General features: G+C 36.5%; 1 protein-coding gene across 7 annotated transcripts in view; it reads right to left on the reverse strand.

Moving 5' to 3' along the window:
- Nucleotides 1-1015: 1015 nt before the first annotated feature.
- The window catches only part of RBM39 (RNA binding motif protein 39), a 31224-nt gene continuing 17382 nt past the window's right edge, over nt 1016-14857 (reverse strand). For 5 of the 7 annotated variants that reach the window (XM_035006221.1, XM_035006219.1, XM_035006224.1 and 2 more), the window contains 7 exons: nt 11864-12068; nt 11384-11461; nt 6871-6921; nt 4733-4814; nt 2672-2777; nt 2078-2156; nt 1016-1988 (listed from right to left, as the gene is read on the reverse strand). In XM_035006221.1, the coding sequence (XP_034862112.1) occupies nt 1888-1988; nt 2078-2156; nt 2672-2777; nt 4733-4814; nt 6871-6921; nt 11384-11461; nt 11864-12068 (702 nt within the window). In that variant the 3' untranslated portion in view covers nt 1016-1887. The remainder of the gene's footprint in view (nt 1989-2077; nt 2157-2671; nt 2778-4732; nt 4815-6870; nt 6922-11383; nt 11462-11863; nt 12069-14857) is intronic. The other 2 variants (XM_035006222.1, XM_035006220.1) reach the window with 1 other exon arrangement.

The raw sequence follows: 14857 nt of genomic DNA on the forward strand, positions 1-14857 counted from the left end.
AATAAATTTAATTACGAAGATACTAGGAGATATTCTGGAAAGAAAAAATGCTGACATTAAGTCTGCCCCAAAGAACACTGCTGCCTATTGCTGAAAAATAAACTCAAATCTTGAAAATTTTTTTTAGGTTCAGTAACTGAAGTAATTAAGGAATTTTAACGATCCATCAAAAGGGTTGGCATAAAAAATGCGTCCAAATTCAACTGACTAAATATTCTGACATATGAATAAACCTATAAAATTTGTGCCTTAACACTAAGAAAGAGTAGAAAGAAAGAGGTGAGAAAGTCAATACTGGAAGTTAACCATTCCAGTAGGAGCAACAGTGCCTACTCAAAGGTTCAAGGTAGATACAAAAACTTGAAGCAGAGTTCAGAATATAAATGACTCATTGCCCAAATGCAATTAAAGCTCAAATTCCTTAATAAAGTAACAAATGCGGCTAAATCAATTTGGGCAGTTAAATGCTTCAACTTAAACCATTTTTCTGGTATTTAAGTAGTTAAAACATTTTTCAGAGATGCCATAAAAAAAACCAAAACACCAGGTTTGGGCTCCTGGGTGGCTCAGTTGGTTAAGCAACTGCCTTCGGCTCAGGTCATGATCCTGGAGTCCCTGGATCTAGTCCCGCATCGGGCTCCCTGCTCGGCAGGGAGCCTGCTTCTCCCTCTGACCCTCCCCCCTCTCTCATGTGCTCTTGCTCTCAAATATAAATAAAACCTTAAAAAAAAAAACCAAAAACAACCCAGGTTTAAGGCCTAGGTGGATTTGTTTGGTTTTGTTAGAAAAATCCCTAAGATTTTGATACATTACCCTAGTAAGTACAGTGCTAAGATATAGTGAAATGGAGGAATATAGAGAGACAACTTGAGGGCAACAGTCTTCCCAGACTCTGCACACTAAGAATTTTCCCCAAGAAGCAAGTCTTGAATACTACTAAAAGTCAAAGAAACTAATATTCTACTTTCGAGTTTCTATGACTTTAAAACACTTCAAAAATAAAGATTTCTTGTGGCCTTTTTAAGAGAATTTTATTTGAGTGGTTCTTACAAAGGTTGTTGCAATATGAAAGTCATTTGTTTGATAGAAATATCAAGCTGTCTTGTCAAACACACTGAAGTAACCCAAAAATATATTTCAGAGCTCACAGAGCTTAAAAAGAGCAAAGATTATATGCAACCAGACAAAACCTATTTCTGCATTTCCTATTTCTTGCTCAGACTGCTTTGCTTACCAGACTGTCACTAAACATCTTGAGGAAATGCAGGGATCATTTTGTTTGGAATCTTAGACACACCAGAACACATAATATTTACAAAGAAACTTTTACAGATACATTAATTGAAAAGATACCATCCAGAAATGTAATCTTGAAAACTCCTTTTCTTGCCAATTGATCACGATGCAAGATGAGATGTTAATCAAACAGCCCTTTAGCTGTCTTGAATTTCCATACACTAAATGTGTACTCCAGAATCTGCTAAACCATTAGCCAAGTATCAACATTAGTTAAACGTGAAATGTAACTGCTGTGTAAAAAGTTAGGCTTCTGAAACATTAAAAACGTAATTACATCCCTGTCTGCCTTTTTACATTAAGCACATTTGTTCCCCCCTAGAGCTATTCCTATAGATCCTTAATGTAAATTTCTACATGTACATTTAAAAGGCAGAACAAGAGAACAGCTTTGTATACAGTGGGATTTGCTAGTTAGGGATAATGAGCACACTGCATTCCTGTTAACAGTTTTATTTTTTCAAGGTAACAGGAATTGTATACAAATGACAGTAGACCCTTGCCTCTTTATTTTTATCTAAATAAAAGATAACTCAAGATGAATTCTCAAGAAAGAAAAAAAGCTATGTACATAAGGGACTATATCTTCCTTCATCGTCTACTTGGAACCAGTAGTTGTGTTGCTGTCATAGAATCAGGGAAGAGGTTGTGGTAAGTTGGAAGAGGTACATATGCTGCTGTTATCATTTTACCTGTTGAAAGAAACAGAATCGAGGGTTTAGCATTTTCACTTAAATTACATCTTTCATTATAATCACTCAGAAAAACAGATCAAACTCACCAGCAAACCACCTGCCATGCAATGCATTGACAGCAGCAATGGCTGCAGCAATTGATGGGCACTTCACATACACGTTGCCCTGAAATACAACGACAAAAAGATAAGAGTGGTATATGATTTTTACAAATTGCCTGTTAAAAAACCCTCAGAGCTCTATAACCAAATACTTGTTTATTAGCTAACATGTACACCTAGGATTTTATTGAAATCATTTTATCCTCCCCAAACTTGTTGTATTTTTTTTTTCTATGACTTGAAAGCAGATGAAGAATGAATCAAGATGCCAGATTTCATGCCAAACTTTCAACACTACCCAGCAACACTGCTACACAATGGCTTGGTCCAATCTTCACTTATTAGAGGACTGTCCTTACGTTGGAGGATATATAGTCAGTCACGATGTTAAAATTTCTTTCAGAATTAAAAAACAAAATAACTTCCTGGGATAGGACAGTGGTAATCTGCCCCAAGTATGTGTGAAGGCTGTCATAAAAGAGGAACAACATCCTATCTTTATTAGTATCACAACACCTGAAGTGAGGTACATAAAGGGCAGATTAAACTTTTCTGGCTTTAGGGAAAAAAATAAAATACCTGAGCTGAATTTTTGTCAACATAAATATGAATAACTCCTCCATGTTTATTACATTCTTCAATCACATCATCCTTAATCTCTGTATCCCATCCAACTTCTTCTTCTCTGTACAAATAAATATTAAGGTCTATTAGATACCATTCAAACTTATATAATGTTACATACTCATCTGTATAAAAATATTTTAAATATGAATTCACTTAATTAATTTAAAACTTATTGATAAGAATGTAGTGCACTGGAGAAAATAAAAAAACAAGATATAAGGCACTGTTTCGAACAATGCTTATGAATTTCTTTTTTTAAGACTATTTGAGAGAAAGAGCTGGCATGGGTGTGTGCACGTGAGCAGGGGAAGGGGCAGAGGGAGAGGGAGACAGACTCCCCACTGATTGTGGAGTTCATCACACCAGGCTTGATCTCAGGAACCTGAGATCATAATCTGAGCCAAAGTCAGACAATTATCAACTGAGCTACCCAGGCATCCCAGCTTATGAATTTCTTAACTCTAACATTTAAAGTACTTACTGACATATATCAAATGATTCGTATACCAACAGTTTATCATTTCCCAGATAAAGCTAAAATAAAGAATCTGGTGTTCTCTGGACACCTGGGTGGCTCAGTAGGTTAAGCATCTGCCTTCAGCTCAGGTCATGATCCCAGGGTCCTGGGATGGAGTCCCACATCAGGCTCCTTGCTCATTGAGCCTGCTTCTCCCTCTGTCTGCTGCTCCCCCTGCTTGTGCTCGCTCTGACAAATAAAATCTTTAAAAAAAAAAAATTTTTTTTTTTTTTTTTTGCTGTTACCAAAAGAACACAAGAATCCAAGGCTCTCTTTCTATGGTAAACCATGAACTAATATAAGCAATGCAAACAGCATGTAACACATTATTACATAAAACATATGTTATATATATATATAATATAATGGTTCATTTATCCAATCAACTGAACAGGTATCTACATTTACCTTGGAATGTATTATAACAAAACAGAAGAGTTTGGACTGATAAATAAGTGGCATTCTAATCATTGTGCCTAGGCATGAGGAAAGAGAAATTCCTAATTCCTGGCCTGCATTAATCTAAGAAGAATATTTAAAAAGATCCTCTTCTCCTATAAAAGATTAAAATAGTTATTAAAATTTCAAAGCCAAGAACTGGTAGCAGAGTAAACTGACAATAGAAATAAACACAAATACACATACGAACAAACAAAACAAGCAGAAACAGACCCATAAACAGAGAACAAAATGGTGACTGCCAGAGGAGAGGAGGGTCTGAGTAAAATGGGTGAAGGGGAGTGGGAAGTACAGGCTTTCAGTTAAGGAAATAGTATGTCAACAACAATGAAAAGTACAAGATAGGGAATACAGTCAATGTACTGTAACAGCCTTATATGGTGACAGATGGTAAGCTACACCTATAGTGAGCATATAGCATAAGGTATGGAGTTGAAGAAGAAATGTTATGAGCCTGAAACTAATGGAACACAAAGTATGTGAACTACAAGTGATAAACACTGATAACAAAACTTCTGAGAAAACTACTAATTGGTAAACAAAATCTGCGTACCTTTTACTTCATTTCCAATCTTACAAACATACCCAAATGATTTAGCAATAAAAAAGTTATTAAAATACCCTAAAAGGATGAAAACTGTTGTTTACTATTTGAACTGTAAAATATATTGAAGTATCCAAAATGTTAACTTAAAAATGCTGAATATTAATACTTTCACAGTATAGTTAACCACTGAACAACATGGGTTTCAACTGCACAAGTCCACCTATGCAGTACAGCACTATAAATGTAGTTGCTCTAAGATTTTCTTTTCTCTAACTTTATTGTAAGAATGCACTACAGAAGACATGTAACATACAAGATACATGTTTATCAACTGTTTATGTTATTGTAACTCTTTAAGTCAACAATAGGCCATTAGCAGTTAAGTTTTAGGGGGAGTCAAAATTTACACACGGATTTTCGACTGTGCAGGCAGGAGTCTGCACTGGTAATCCCCGCATTGTTCAAGTGTCACTGATATACCCTTACTTACGTTTGAGGGTTAAACATGTTAGAAAGTTGGAAACACTGTGTTGCAAGAGGCTGAACAGAGGCAGCTGCAGCTAAAGCTGAAGCTAAAAAAAAAGAGAGAGAGAGAGAAGTTAGTTTCATGGAACATGCATCAGAATAGCCCTGATGAATAAAACAAAAAAACCCCACTAAATCGCAACTGTGAAACTAAGATAGTCACCTTCCCTAATTTACCTTACTTATTAATAGTGTGATGGGAGTGTGTAACAATACCTGATTTGAGTTGCCAGGAAACTGAAGCAACCTAACATTTGAAATAGCCAATCTTCACTGAGTTGGAAATTTTATTTTTAGAAGGGAAATTAAACTTTACGTGTGATCAAAATTCATTCAATTAAACAAGTATCAGTACAAATCAATCCAGAAAGGCAAAGAATAAAACAGAAGACTGATTTTGTAGAACTGCTTAACCCCAAGAAACAGGAGGATGAAAATACAATCTTTTCTTAGGTTTCTGCCCATGAATATAGTTACATATTTTCTTTTAAATAAACATTATAGAAGGATTAACAAAGAAAATGCAGAAAACCATCCAACCATTTACAATTTAATATCCCAGCAATATAAACCCTATTTCAAAATCAAATGAGTATTTTTTAAATGACTAGGTCTGTCATAGCACAACACTAAAAACAGCACATATCGATATTATAATACTATTAAAAATAAAAAACTACTAGACACTAATATCCAGAAGGAACATTTTAAAGCCATACTGGTTTTAGGTTTGAAGTGAGAGCACTGTCCAAGACAGCTGCCCCATTGCTTTTATATGTGATTCACAAAACATTACCAGTAGCTGTTACAGAACTCACCGTAATCATTTTATTTGACCAAATTTCATTCCAATATATAACAACAAACAAAGCTAAGGATAAAACAGCGCATTAGAAATTATGATAATTAAAATTACATCACCTGAGGAAGTATCAGAAATTATTTCACTGAATAAAAATTAGGGCCATGCATGAAATACATCATAAAAAATTATTTGTTATAATTACAGGTGTTTTGCCCCTTTATTTATTACTTCAATAGTATTTTCTTTCATGAAGCTTTGTATTAAAATATAAATGCTAAAAAAGCAAACAGATGTCATATTCCATTCAGAAAAGGTAAAGATGTATTAAAGATGTATGATGCTTATGTTATAATGAATATGAAAATGAGGCCCACTGTGTACTTTATCATAAACAAATGGAAGTATTCTTGAAAATAAACACTAGGTCATTACAAAACAACTGAGGAGTACTTTATTTTTTCCATTTTCTTAAATGAATTAGGAATACTGAAAAAAAATTTTTAAATATCTGATAGGAACATTCCAGCTCAACCTAGATGAATGCAGAACACAATGAATTCAGCATAGAAATATAGCTAACAGAAAATTCCACTAGTTACACTTTTTAAAATCTGCTGCGAAAAAAAGGATTGAGTGTAACTGTCTCACTTGCTGGAAAAAATTAAAATACGCATTTAATTCCTATCAAGGAACATGGTAGACCTTTTCATATAGAATCATTCTCCTAAACAACTTTTAATTAAAACCTATGAAAGATGGATACTGAATTAGCTCAAGAGCAAAATGCTCTAAACAAATAGCAGAGATTTGGTAATCAAAAATAAGAAAAAAAAAAGCCTACTTTAGAAATAATTATTTCAATCTTTGAAATATGCATGCAATTTAGTTCTGGGTAACTGTCTCACTACTTGGTACTATTAATACATATCACTGAAGTTAGAGTCCTTAACCTTACGTTAAGTCAGACTTCTGAAAGATTTGTGTACTAGAACAAATTCCATTTTCTGACTTCTATACAAAACTAACAATCAGAACACAAAAATAAGCATACAAGACTAAAAATAATTCTAAGCAAACTAAAGCAAAAAATGCACATGCACATTTTAATTTTAATCCATAGTCATAATGATTTGGATTAAGCCAAATGAAATATATATTAATAGATGGCTTACTGTATATATACCATACTATGTCATTCTTCAAAAACAATCCAAAATACAAAACGTAACAAGTGATATAACACTATTGTCTTGCTACATTGACATGTATTTCAAAGACAAATAAAAAGCTCAACTCACCTTCAGTCTGTTGAGAAAGTCTTGTTTGCAAATCTATAACAAAAGAGAATTCTACAGCTCAGTGCAGGAACAATGAAGAGCCTCAACTAACAGGGTAAATGTCAGGAAAGCATTAATAAAAGAGGACTACATAGCAGGGTTTATCAAAATAAACTTATAGTAAAACCTGGCAGCCAAACCTCCTTCCCCATTCCTCATTGACAAGGCTTTGGGGCCTTTTTCTTTCCTCCTATCCTAGGAAACTTACTTATGCCTCTGTCTCCCTACTCCTAGTACTCTTCCACATCTATGTATTCCACTATACTACCCTTCACATGGGAATAATGGGAAATGGGGAAAGGGAAGCACACCGGTCAGAAAATCCATGAAAACCCTGATCTTGAGAATTCAATTCCAAGTACTTGGGATATTCAACTCTGGCCGAGAAGATGACAGTTTAATTAGGTCTGGTTTCCTGGCATAGTATGGAAATTTAATGAAGCAGGAATAAACTTTAACCAACTTTACTATAATCTATGAAAAACAAAAAGAATTTAATCATCTAGTCACTATTAAAAACAGAATGGGGACTTTTACCAATATATTTCCCCGTATAATCATTAAATTCTCCGCTGGAAGGCAAGTTAACAGAAAGCTGCTTGACACTCAAAACAGCAACAAGTGTAAATAAACAAAATGTCATTGTGCTATCTTGAAGCTTAAAATTATAAAACTACACACAATATAAAAATTGTTTAGATCCAGTAACCTAATTTTCATTAACATGTGATTCAATTGCAACACTTTATCATCTGCGTGTCTTGCTGTGTACAAAAAAAAAATTAAAAATGGGCAAAAACGGCACCTGGCTTGCTCAGTCAGTGGACAGTGCAACTTGATCTCAGGGTTCTGAGTTCAATCCCCTCAATGGATGTAGAGATTACTTAAGAATAAAATCTCAAAGGGGGGGCTGGCAAAAAGGAAAAGGGATCGGTACCCCCAGTTACGCTGGGATAAAAAATACCTGGTTCCTAGGTGCTCAAAACTGGTATGTGAGGGAGATGAAGAAATGTAACTGGTATATTCTGAAGGAACATGAAGATAGGACCATAGAAACACTGTCAAACTTTAAATTATAACCCAATTTATCTTTTCTTTCCATATAATAGGAAAAAAGGTACAGATATAAAAAACCTATCCTATGGCATGCCTGGCTGCCTCAGTCAGAAGAGCGCAGGACTTTTGATCTCAGGGTTGTGAGTTCAAGCCCCACATTGGATGTAGAGTTTAATAAATGAAAACTTAAAAAAAAATCCACGCTATTTTAAGGGTATGTAAGTAACTATCAAGATTTCAAAAATGACTTTATGGGTCATTTGGGACAAGTTAGGAAAATTTCTAAAAGTACATATAGAGTGATGACTCACCCTTGGTTTTAAAAAACAGCTTTAAAGAACTTAGGAGAAAGGGCTTTGGACACATTAACACTCAGCAATTTACAGCATTTCAACAAAAGTAAGGTTTCAATGATGACTATCTGGAGAAAAATAACGAGTTAATGTAAAGATTTACCTAAAAATTGAGTGATGATTAATTCTGTAGCAATAGCAATCTATAGGAAGTGTAAGACGACAGAATCAAACCTTATATAATCATTTCAATAAACACTAGTAAGGGTGAATATAAAAAAAATACAGATAACTGGCTATTTAACCAATCCACATTCACCTTTATAGAATTCTAGTTGATCACAATCAGCCCACCTTAACTATAAACTTGCACAGTAAGTGTGCCCAAGTTGTAGCCATACATCATGCATCGAGAAGTAATGGCTAAGAAAAGTAAAAAGGTCTAATTTTCAAAAATCTTCAATTAGGTGAAGATATGGTTTATGAAGAACATTGTGAATCAACATATTTGACACCGCACCCAGGATATAACGTTTTAGAAACGAATCCTATGTTACTATACCAAATCCCTGAAGACAGTGGACAAGTATTCACTAGCCTCTAGTAAATACCTAGAATATGATAAGCATTTTCTAAATTATTAAAAGAATGATCTGAACAATGGGAAGTAATAGGAGGATTCAGTTTTCAGATTTAAATAGCAAGTGTATTTATTCATTTATTTATTTTTAAAGATTTTATTTATTTGACAGGGAGACACACAGCGAGAGAGGGAACACAAGCAGGGGGAGAGGGAGAAGCAGGCTACCCGCGGAGCAGGGAGTCCGATGTGGGGCTCGATCCCAGGACCCTCGGACCACGACCCGAGCCGAAGGCAGACGCTCAACGACTGAGCCACCCAGGCGCCCCTTAAATAGCAAGTTTAAAACCATAGACTGAGTTACATTTCTGGAAGGGATGGGTTCCTTAAATGTCTTTGATTATATCAAGTGGCATTCTCTGGCTATTTGGTCACTCAAGAAATTAAATGTCTAATACTTGTTTATAAAGTCAAAACAATTTAGTGATACTTGGGGGAGTTACCCAGTGACAAAAAAATACAGAAATCCATTAATGGTTATGATTTTTTCCCCACAAGGATAAACTACCATGGTTTTAGCAGAAAAATTTTTAAGATTTGAGAGAGAGAAAGAAACAGCATGAGTGGGAGGGGCGGAGGGAGAGGTGGAGAGAATCTCAAGCTGACTCCATGTCCAGGGTGGAGCCCGGCTACGAGGTGGGGCTGGATCTCACAACCCTGAGATCATGACCTAAGCTGAAATCAAGAGACCGATGACCTGCTGAGCCACCCAGGCGCCCCAGTTTTGTCAGAAGTTTTTATAAATACCTATCAGATTTCAAAATAAATAATATAATCTGACAGGTGAAACACAAAAACACAAAAGGCAGATTTTCTAAACTTACAAACTTGTAGACATCCACTAAAAAGAAAACACTGAAAAGGCCCTTCTTTTTTTTTTTTTTTTTTTTTAAAGATTTTTTATTTATTTATTTGAGAGACAGAGAATGAGAGACAGAGAGCATGAGAAGGAGGAAGGTCAGAGGGAGAAGCAGACTCCCCGCTGAGCAGGGAGCCCGATGCGGGACTCGATCCCGGGACTCCAGGATCATGACCTGAGCCGAAGGCAGTCGCTTAACCAACTGAGCCACCCAGGCGCCCCCCCTTCTCTCTTAATAACAAAATATAAAAGCAAAAATGATCCTCTCCTTTAATTAATGAGCTTTTGATTTAAATGGAAATCATGAATCAACCACATGGACCTTTATTGTATATTCAGATGCAGTACTGTGATCTTAGATTTTTTTTTTTTTTTTAATATATTTTTTTAAAGATTTTATTTATTTGAGAGAGAGAATGAGATAGAGAGAGAGAGCATGAGGGGGGAGGGTCAGAGGGAGAAGCAGACTCCCTGCTGACAGCAGGAAGCCCGATCCGGGACTCGATCCCGGGACTCCAGGATCATGACCTGAGCTGAAGGCAGTCGCTTAACCAACTGAGCCACCCAGGCACCCCTGATCTTAGATTTTGTCAAGAGTCTCACTTTATTTTATTTTTTAAAGATTTTATTTATTTGAGAGAGAGACACAGTGAGAGAGGGGAACACAAGCAGGGGGAGTGGGAAAGGGAGAAGCAGGCTTCCCACAAAGCAGGGAGCCCGATGCGGGGCTCCATCCCAGGACCCTGGGATCATGACCTGAGCTGAAGGTAGTCGCCTAATGACTGAGCCACCCAGGCACCCCTCACTTTTTTATTATTATGTTAATCACCATACATTACATAGTTAGTTTTTGATGTAGTGTTCCATGATTGTTTGTGTATAACACCCAGGGCTCCATGCAGAACGTGCCCTCTTTATAGATAAAATTCATTAATACAAAGTGCCATACTTTCTTGGGATATATATTTCCTGTCTTCCAAGGTCCAAAATACAAATGGCTCTTCTTAGGTCTTCTAAAAGCAAGGTCTTCAACATTTCAAAATTAAATGCTACCCTAGCTCATAGATTGAGTTAGCATCAAGGTTTGTAAAAGCAAACTTGAGGTACTTAAGCCATAATGAAAACCATGTTTCATAAACTAAACCCCTCGTTACACAACCATAATAAACCATCACTTCTCTATTTTCCTACCCTGTTCAGGAGCTCCCATTCCCCTAAGTGAAAATCTCAAAATACCATGTAGAAGAAAGCAGTTTTCTTTGCACTCTTGATACTGTATTTTATATAAAGCTTGATTTAAAGGCCCCTGATAATTTTCCCAACTCAAACATTACAAAGAAACATTTTTTGAAACAATGGTGTTTAAGAAAAGTCATATATTTAAAAAGGTCTAACAGGCAATTCAAACTAAAAAATAGTATGTAGTATTCAAAAAAAAAATGCCCTGATAGCCTACTATTATTAGTGAATACTTCCAGTCTGTATCTCCATTTCCTTTAAATTTACAGGCTAAAAAGTACTTATGAATTGAATTCTCAGTAAGTCCTTTTAAATGCAAAAATTTGGCAAATTTTCGAATTAGGTGAAAAAACAATGATTTCAAATTAGAAGAGATTCAATTCCTACCTGCCACAGCACCAAATGCCAAAGAGCCACTCATTTGTAGAGCCTGCTGTGCTGCTGGTGGAATCTGCAAACCTGTACCTGTGTGAAAGAAATAGATCTCATAGTCCTTACCATGGTAAGGGCAAAAAAACCCCCCAAATTTCCGGGTTACTACTACTACCAAAGTCACTTCACCGGAAGTATTTACAAGCAGGACACGGTATAATACTGGAAAGTAAGTTTATTAAGTATGAGAATATAATTATTATAAGAAAGCAAAAGGAATCCTATAATGTATGCTGTGGCACTCAAGAAGCACCACCATAAAGTAGATTCCATTAGAACCTTAAGTAACCTTATCTATGAAATTGCATATACCACCCAAGGTAAAGGTCAACTCCAAAATAAGAAAAAAATATTTTTTCATTTATTCGTCTGTGAGGGTTAGCTTTCCATTACCATATCCACAATAAATCATTCACAACACATGGAAAAACTTACCTTCTGCAAGTCTTGCCATTAACTGGAGACGACCGGTTGTTCCCAAGTCAATTCCAGTCCTTTCCAGTTCATCACTGTCCAAAAATGAGCTAGCACTGGAAGCATCAGTACGTTCAGTAACATGACCAACTTTCATTGGTCTTCCTGCTAACTCAAATCCATTAAGTTGTTCCAAAGCCTTCTTGGCACATTCTGAATCGGAAAACTGTAATTGAGAGAGGGGTGATAGAAAGTCCAGTATGTTAGTTCACATATATACCTAAGGTAAAGAAATGGTTACTTATTAAGTTTAGTCTATTCAATAATTACACAACTGGGTGGATAATAAGTGGAAATTTCTAGCTTTAAGTAATATAACCTGTATGATCAGACCACAAGCTCATTCAAATCAGCTTTGCTGATGTGATGGTTTGAACAGCAAGATATTACCAAACAATGACATCTATCTTTGGAAATACAAAATCTTAGTAACAGAATATGTAAAGTACTTTTTCTAACATCAAAACACTTTTTCTTTTAAGATTTTATTTATTTGAGAGAAAGGAAGAGAGCGAGCACACAAGAAGGGGGAGGGTTAGAGGGAGAAGCAGACTCCCTGCTCAGCAGGGAGCCCTATGCAGGACTCCATCCCGGGACTCCAGGATCACGACATAAGTGCAAGGCAGTCCCCCAACCAACTGAGCCATCCAGGCGCCCAATAACAAAACACTTTCTAATGTGCTGGAATAAACTAAAATAGTGCTTTGTTTCCCTTTCATAAAAAAAGAATTATTTAGAAAAATTAAAAGTTCAGCTATTATTTTTAATACAAAATTCTGGGTCATTTTATTGCCAGTAAAATAATAAAAATTGTTTTCTTTAAATTGTGAAAATTCTTAATTCCCAGGATGCAAACAGAAACTTAGTTGCATACTCTGATTTTCATTTAATGGGAAAAAAAAAATACTCCCAGGAATCCCATTGCTTATCTTTCATCAGTATGATTCAAAACATTTTCTCTTATTCAAAGAGGAAAAATTACAGATACTTACAAAACATTTACCAACACACAGCACCATGTAAATTTAAATAATCTAGCTTTGTACACAGATCACTAAATCATAGCCAATTCACACAGTTAATATTAAAAATGTTTTTAATAGGGGCACCTGGGTGGCTCAGTTGGTCAAGTGTCACCTGCCTTTGGCTCAGGTCTTGATCCCAGGGTCCTGCTTCTCTCTCTACCCCTCCCTCTGCCCCTTCCCCTGCTTGTTCTCTCTCTCTCAAATAAAATCTTTTAAAAAATGTTTCTATTAAAATGCTTTGGGGGGCGCCTGGGTGGCTCAGTTCGTTGGGCAGCTGCCTTCGGCTCGGGTCATGATCCCGGAGTCCCGGGATCGAGTCCCGCATCAGGCTCCCTGCTCGGTGGGGAGTCTGCTTCTCCCTCTGACCCTACCCCCTCTTGTGCTCTCTTTCACACTCTCTCTCAAATAAAATCAAATCTTAAAAAAAATAAAATGCTTTGCAAAGTATTCCTTTATTCTTTTTTTAAGATTTTATTTATTTATTTGACAGAGACAGAGACAGCGAAAGCAGGAACACAAGCAGGGGGAGTGGGAGAGGGAGAAGCAGGCTTCCCGCTGAGCAGGGAGCCCGATGCGGGACTCGATCCCAGGACTTTGGGATCATGACCTGAGCCGAAGGCAGCCACTTAACGACTAAGCCACCCAGGCGCCCAATATTCCTTTATTCTTTACTTAACATTTAATAAGGTTTCTAGTAAAACCGACTATTGACTAAATATTTAAGCACCAAACCTACGTAAAAAACTACTTTAGGTCACACATGGTAAAATACTCAATTTAATACAAGTTATGTGTAAAATCCCTTGACCACACCATTTTGAGGAAAAAAGAAAAGAACCACACTCATGTTATTAGGAACGAAATGTTATTGGGGCACGTGGGTGGCTCAGTGGGTTAAGCATCCGCCTTTGGCTCAGGTCATGATCCTGCAGTCTTGGGACTGAGCCCCAAGTTGGGCTTCCTGTTCAGTGGGGGAGTTGGCTTCCCCCTCCCTCTTCCTCCTGTTCCCTCTCTCTCACTCACTCTCAGAATTTTTTTTAAAGTTATTAACAGTTTTATAAACTTTTCTCCTTTCACCAGTATATAAAGATGAAAATCCCAATGACCAATAAAACTTTACCACTAAAAAACATATGTGTGTGTGTGTGTGTGTGTGTATATATATATATATATATATATTTTTTTTTTTTTAAGAAAGAAGGAGAGGGGAAGAGAGAAAATCTCAAGCAGACTCCATGCCCAGTGTGGAGCCCAACGCAGAGCTGGATCTCACGATCCTGAGATCATGACCTGAGCCGAGATCAAGAGTCAGATGCCTAACCTAGTGAAACGCTCAGGTGCCAAATTTGGATATAATACAATTATATAACTTCTTGATTACAACTGGTACCTATCTGTAAATTTTTTTTTTCTATGGCAGCAGCAATGGTTAACAATCTGCATTTTAAACTAGAAATAGCAGTTTTCAGAACCTTCCAAAGTTTTAACACCAAACATTCGAAAAACTGCTATTATGTAATTGAATTGCATAGGGAAATAAAAACATAAGAGGGTTTACTTTTAAAGGGGCACCTCCATTCACAGTTATTCCAGCTGCCACCTAACACTCTCATCAGGAAATGGGCTGCAAAGGTTAGCCACAGACTTTTTAGATTTCATTTACTTATTCAGAGAGAGCACACATGTGTGAGCATGGGGAGGAGCAGCAGGAGAGGAAGAGAGAATCTCAAGCAGACTCCATACCCAGTGCAGATCCCAATGCAGCACTAGGTATCAGGACCCTAAGATCAGGACCTGAGCTGAAATCAAGAGCCAGATGCTTAACCAACTGGGCCACCCTGGACCTCCCCCCAAAACACTTACTTGATAAACTAATTCTGATTGTGAGATGCATACATATAATAGTAATTTTAAGTAAAACAGAATTGAT

The sequence above is a fragment of the Mirounga leonina genome, unplaced genomic scaffold (genome assembly GCF_011800145.1).
Source record: "Mirounga leonina isolate KUSES-001 unplaced genomic scaffold, KU_Mleo_1.0 Mir_150, whole genome shotgun sequence".
Taxonomy (NCBI): domain Eukaryota; kingdom Metazoa; phylum Chordata; class Mammalia; order Carnivora; family Phocidae; genus Mirounga; species Mirounga leonina.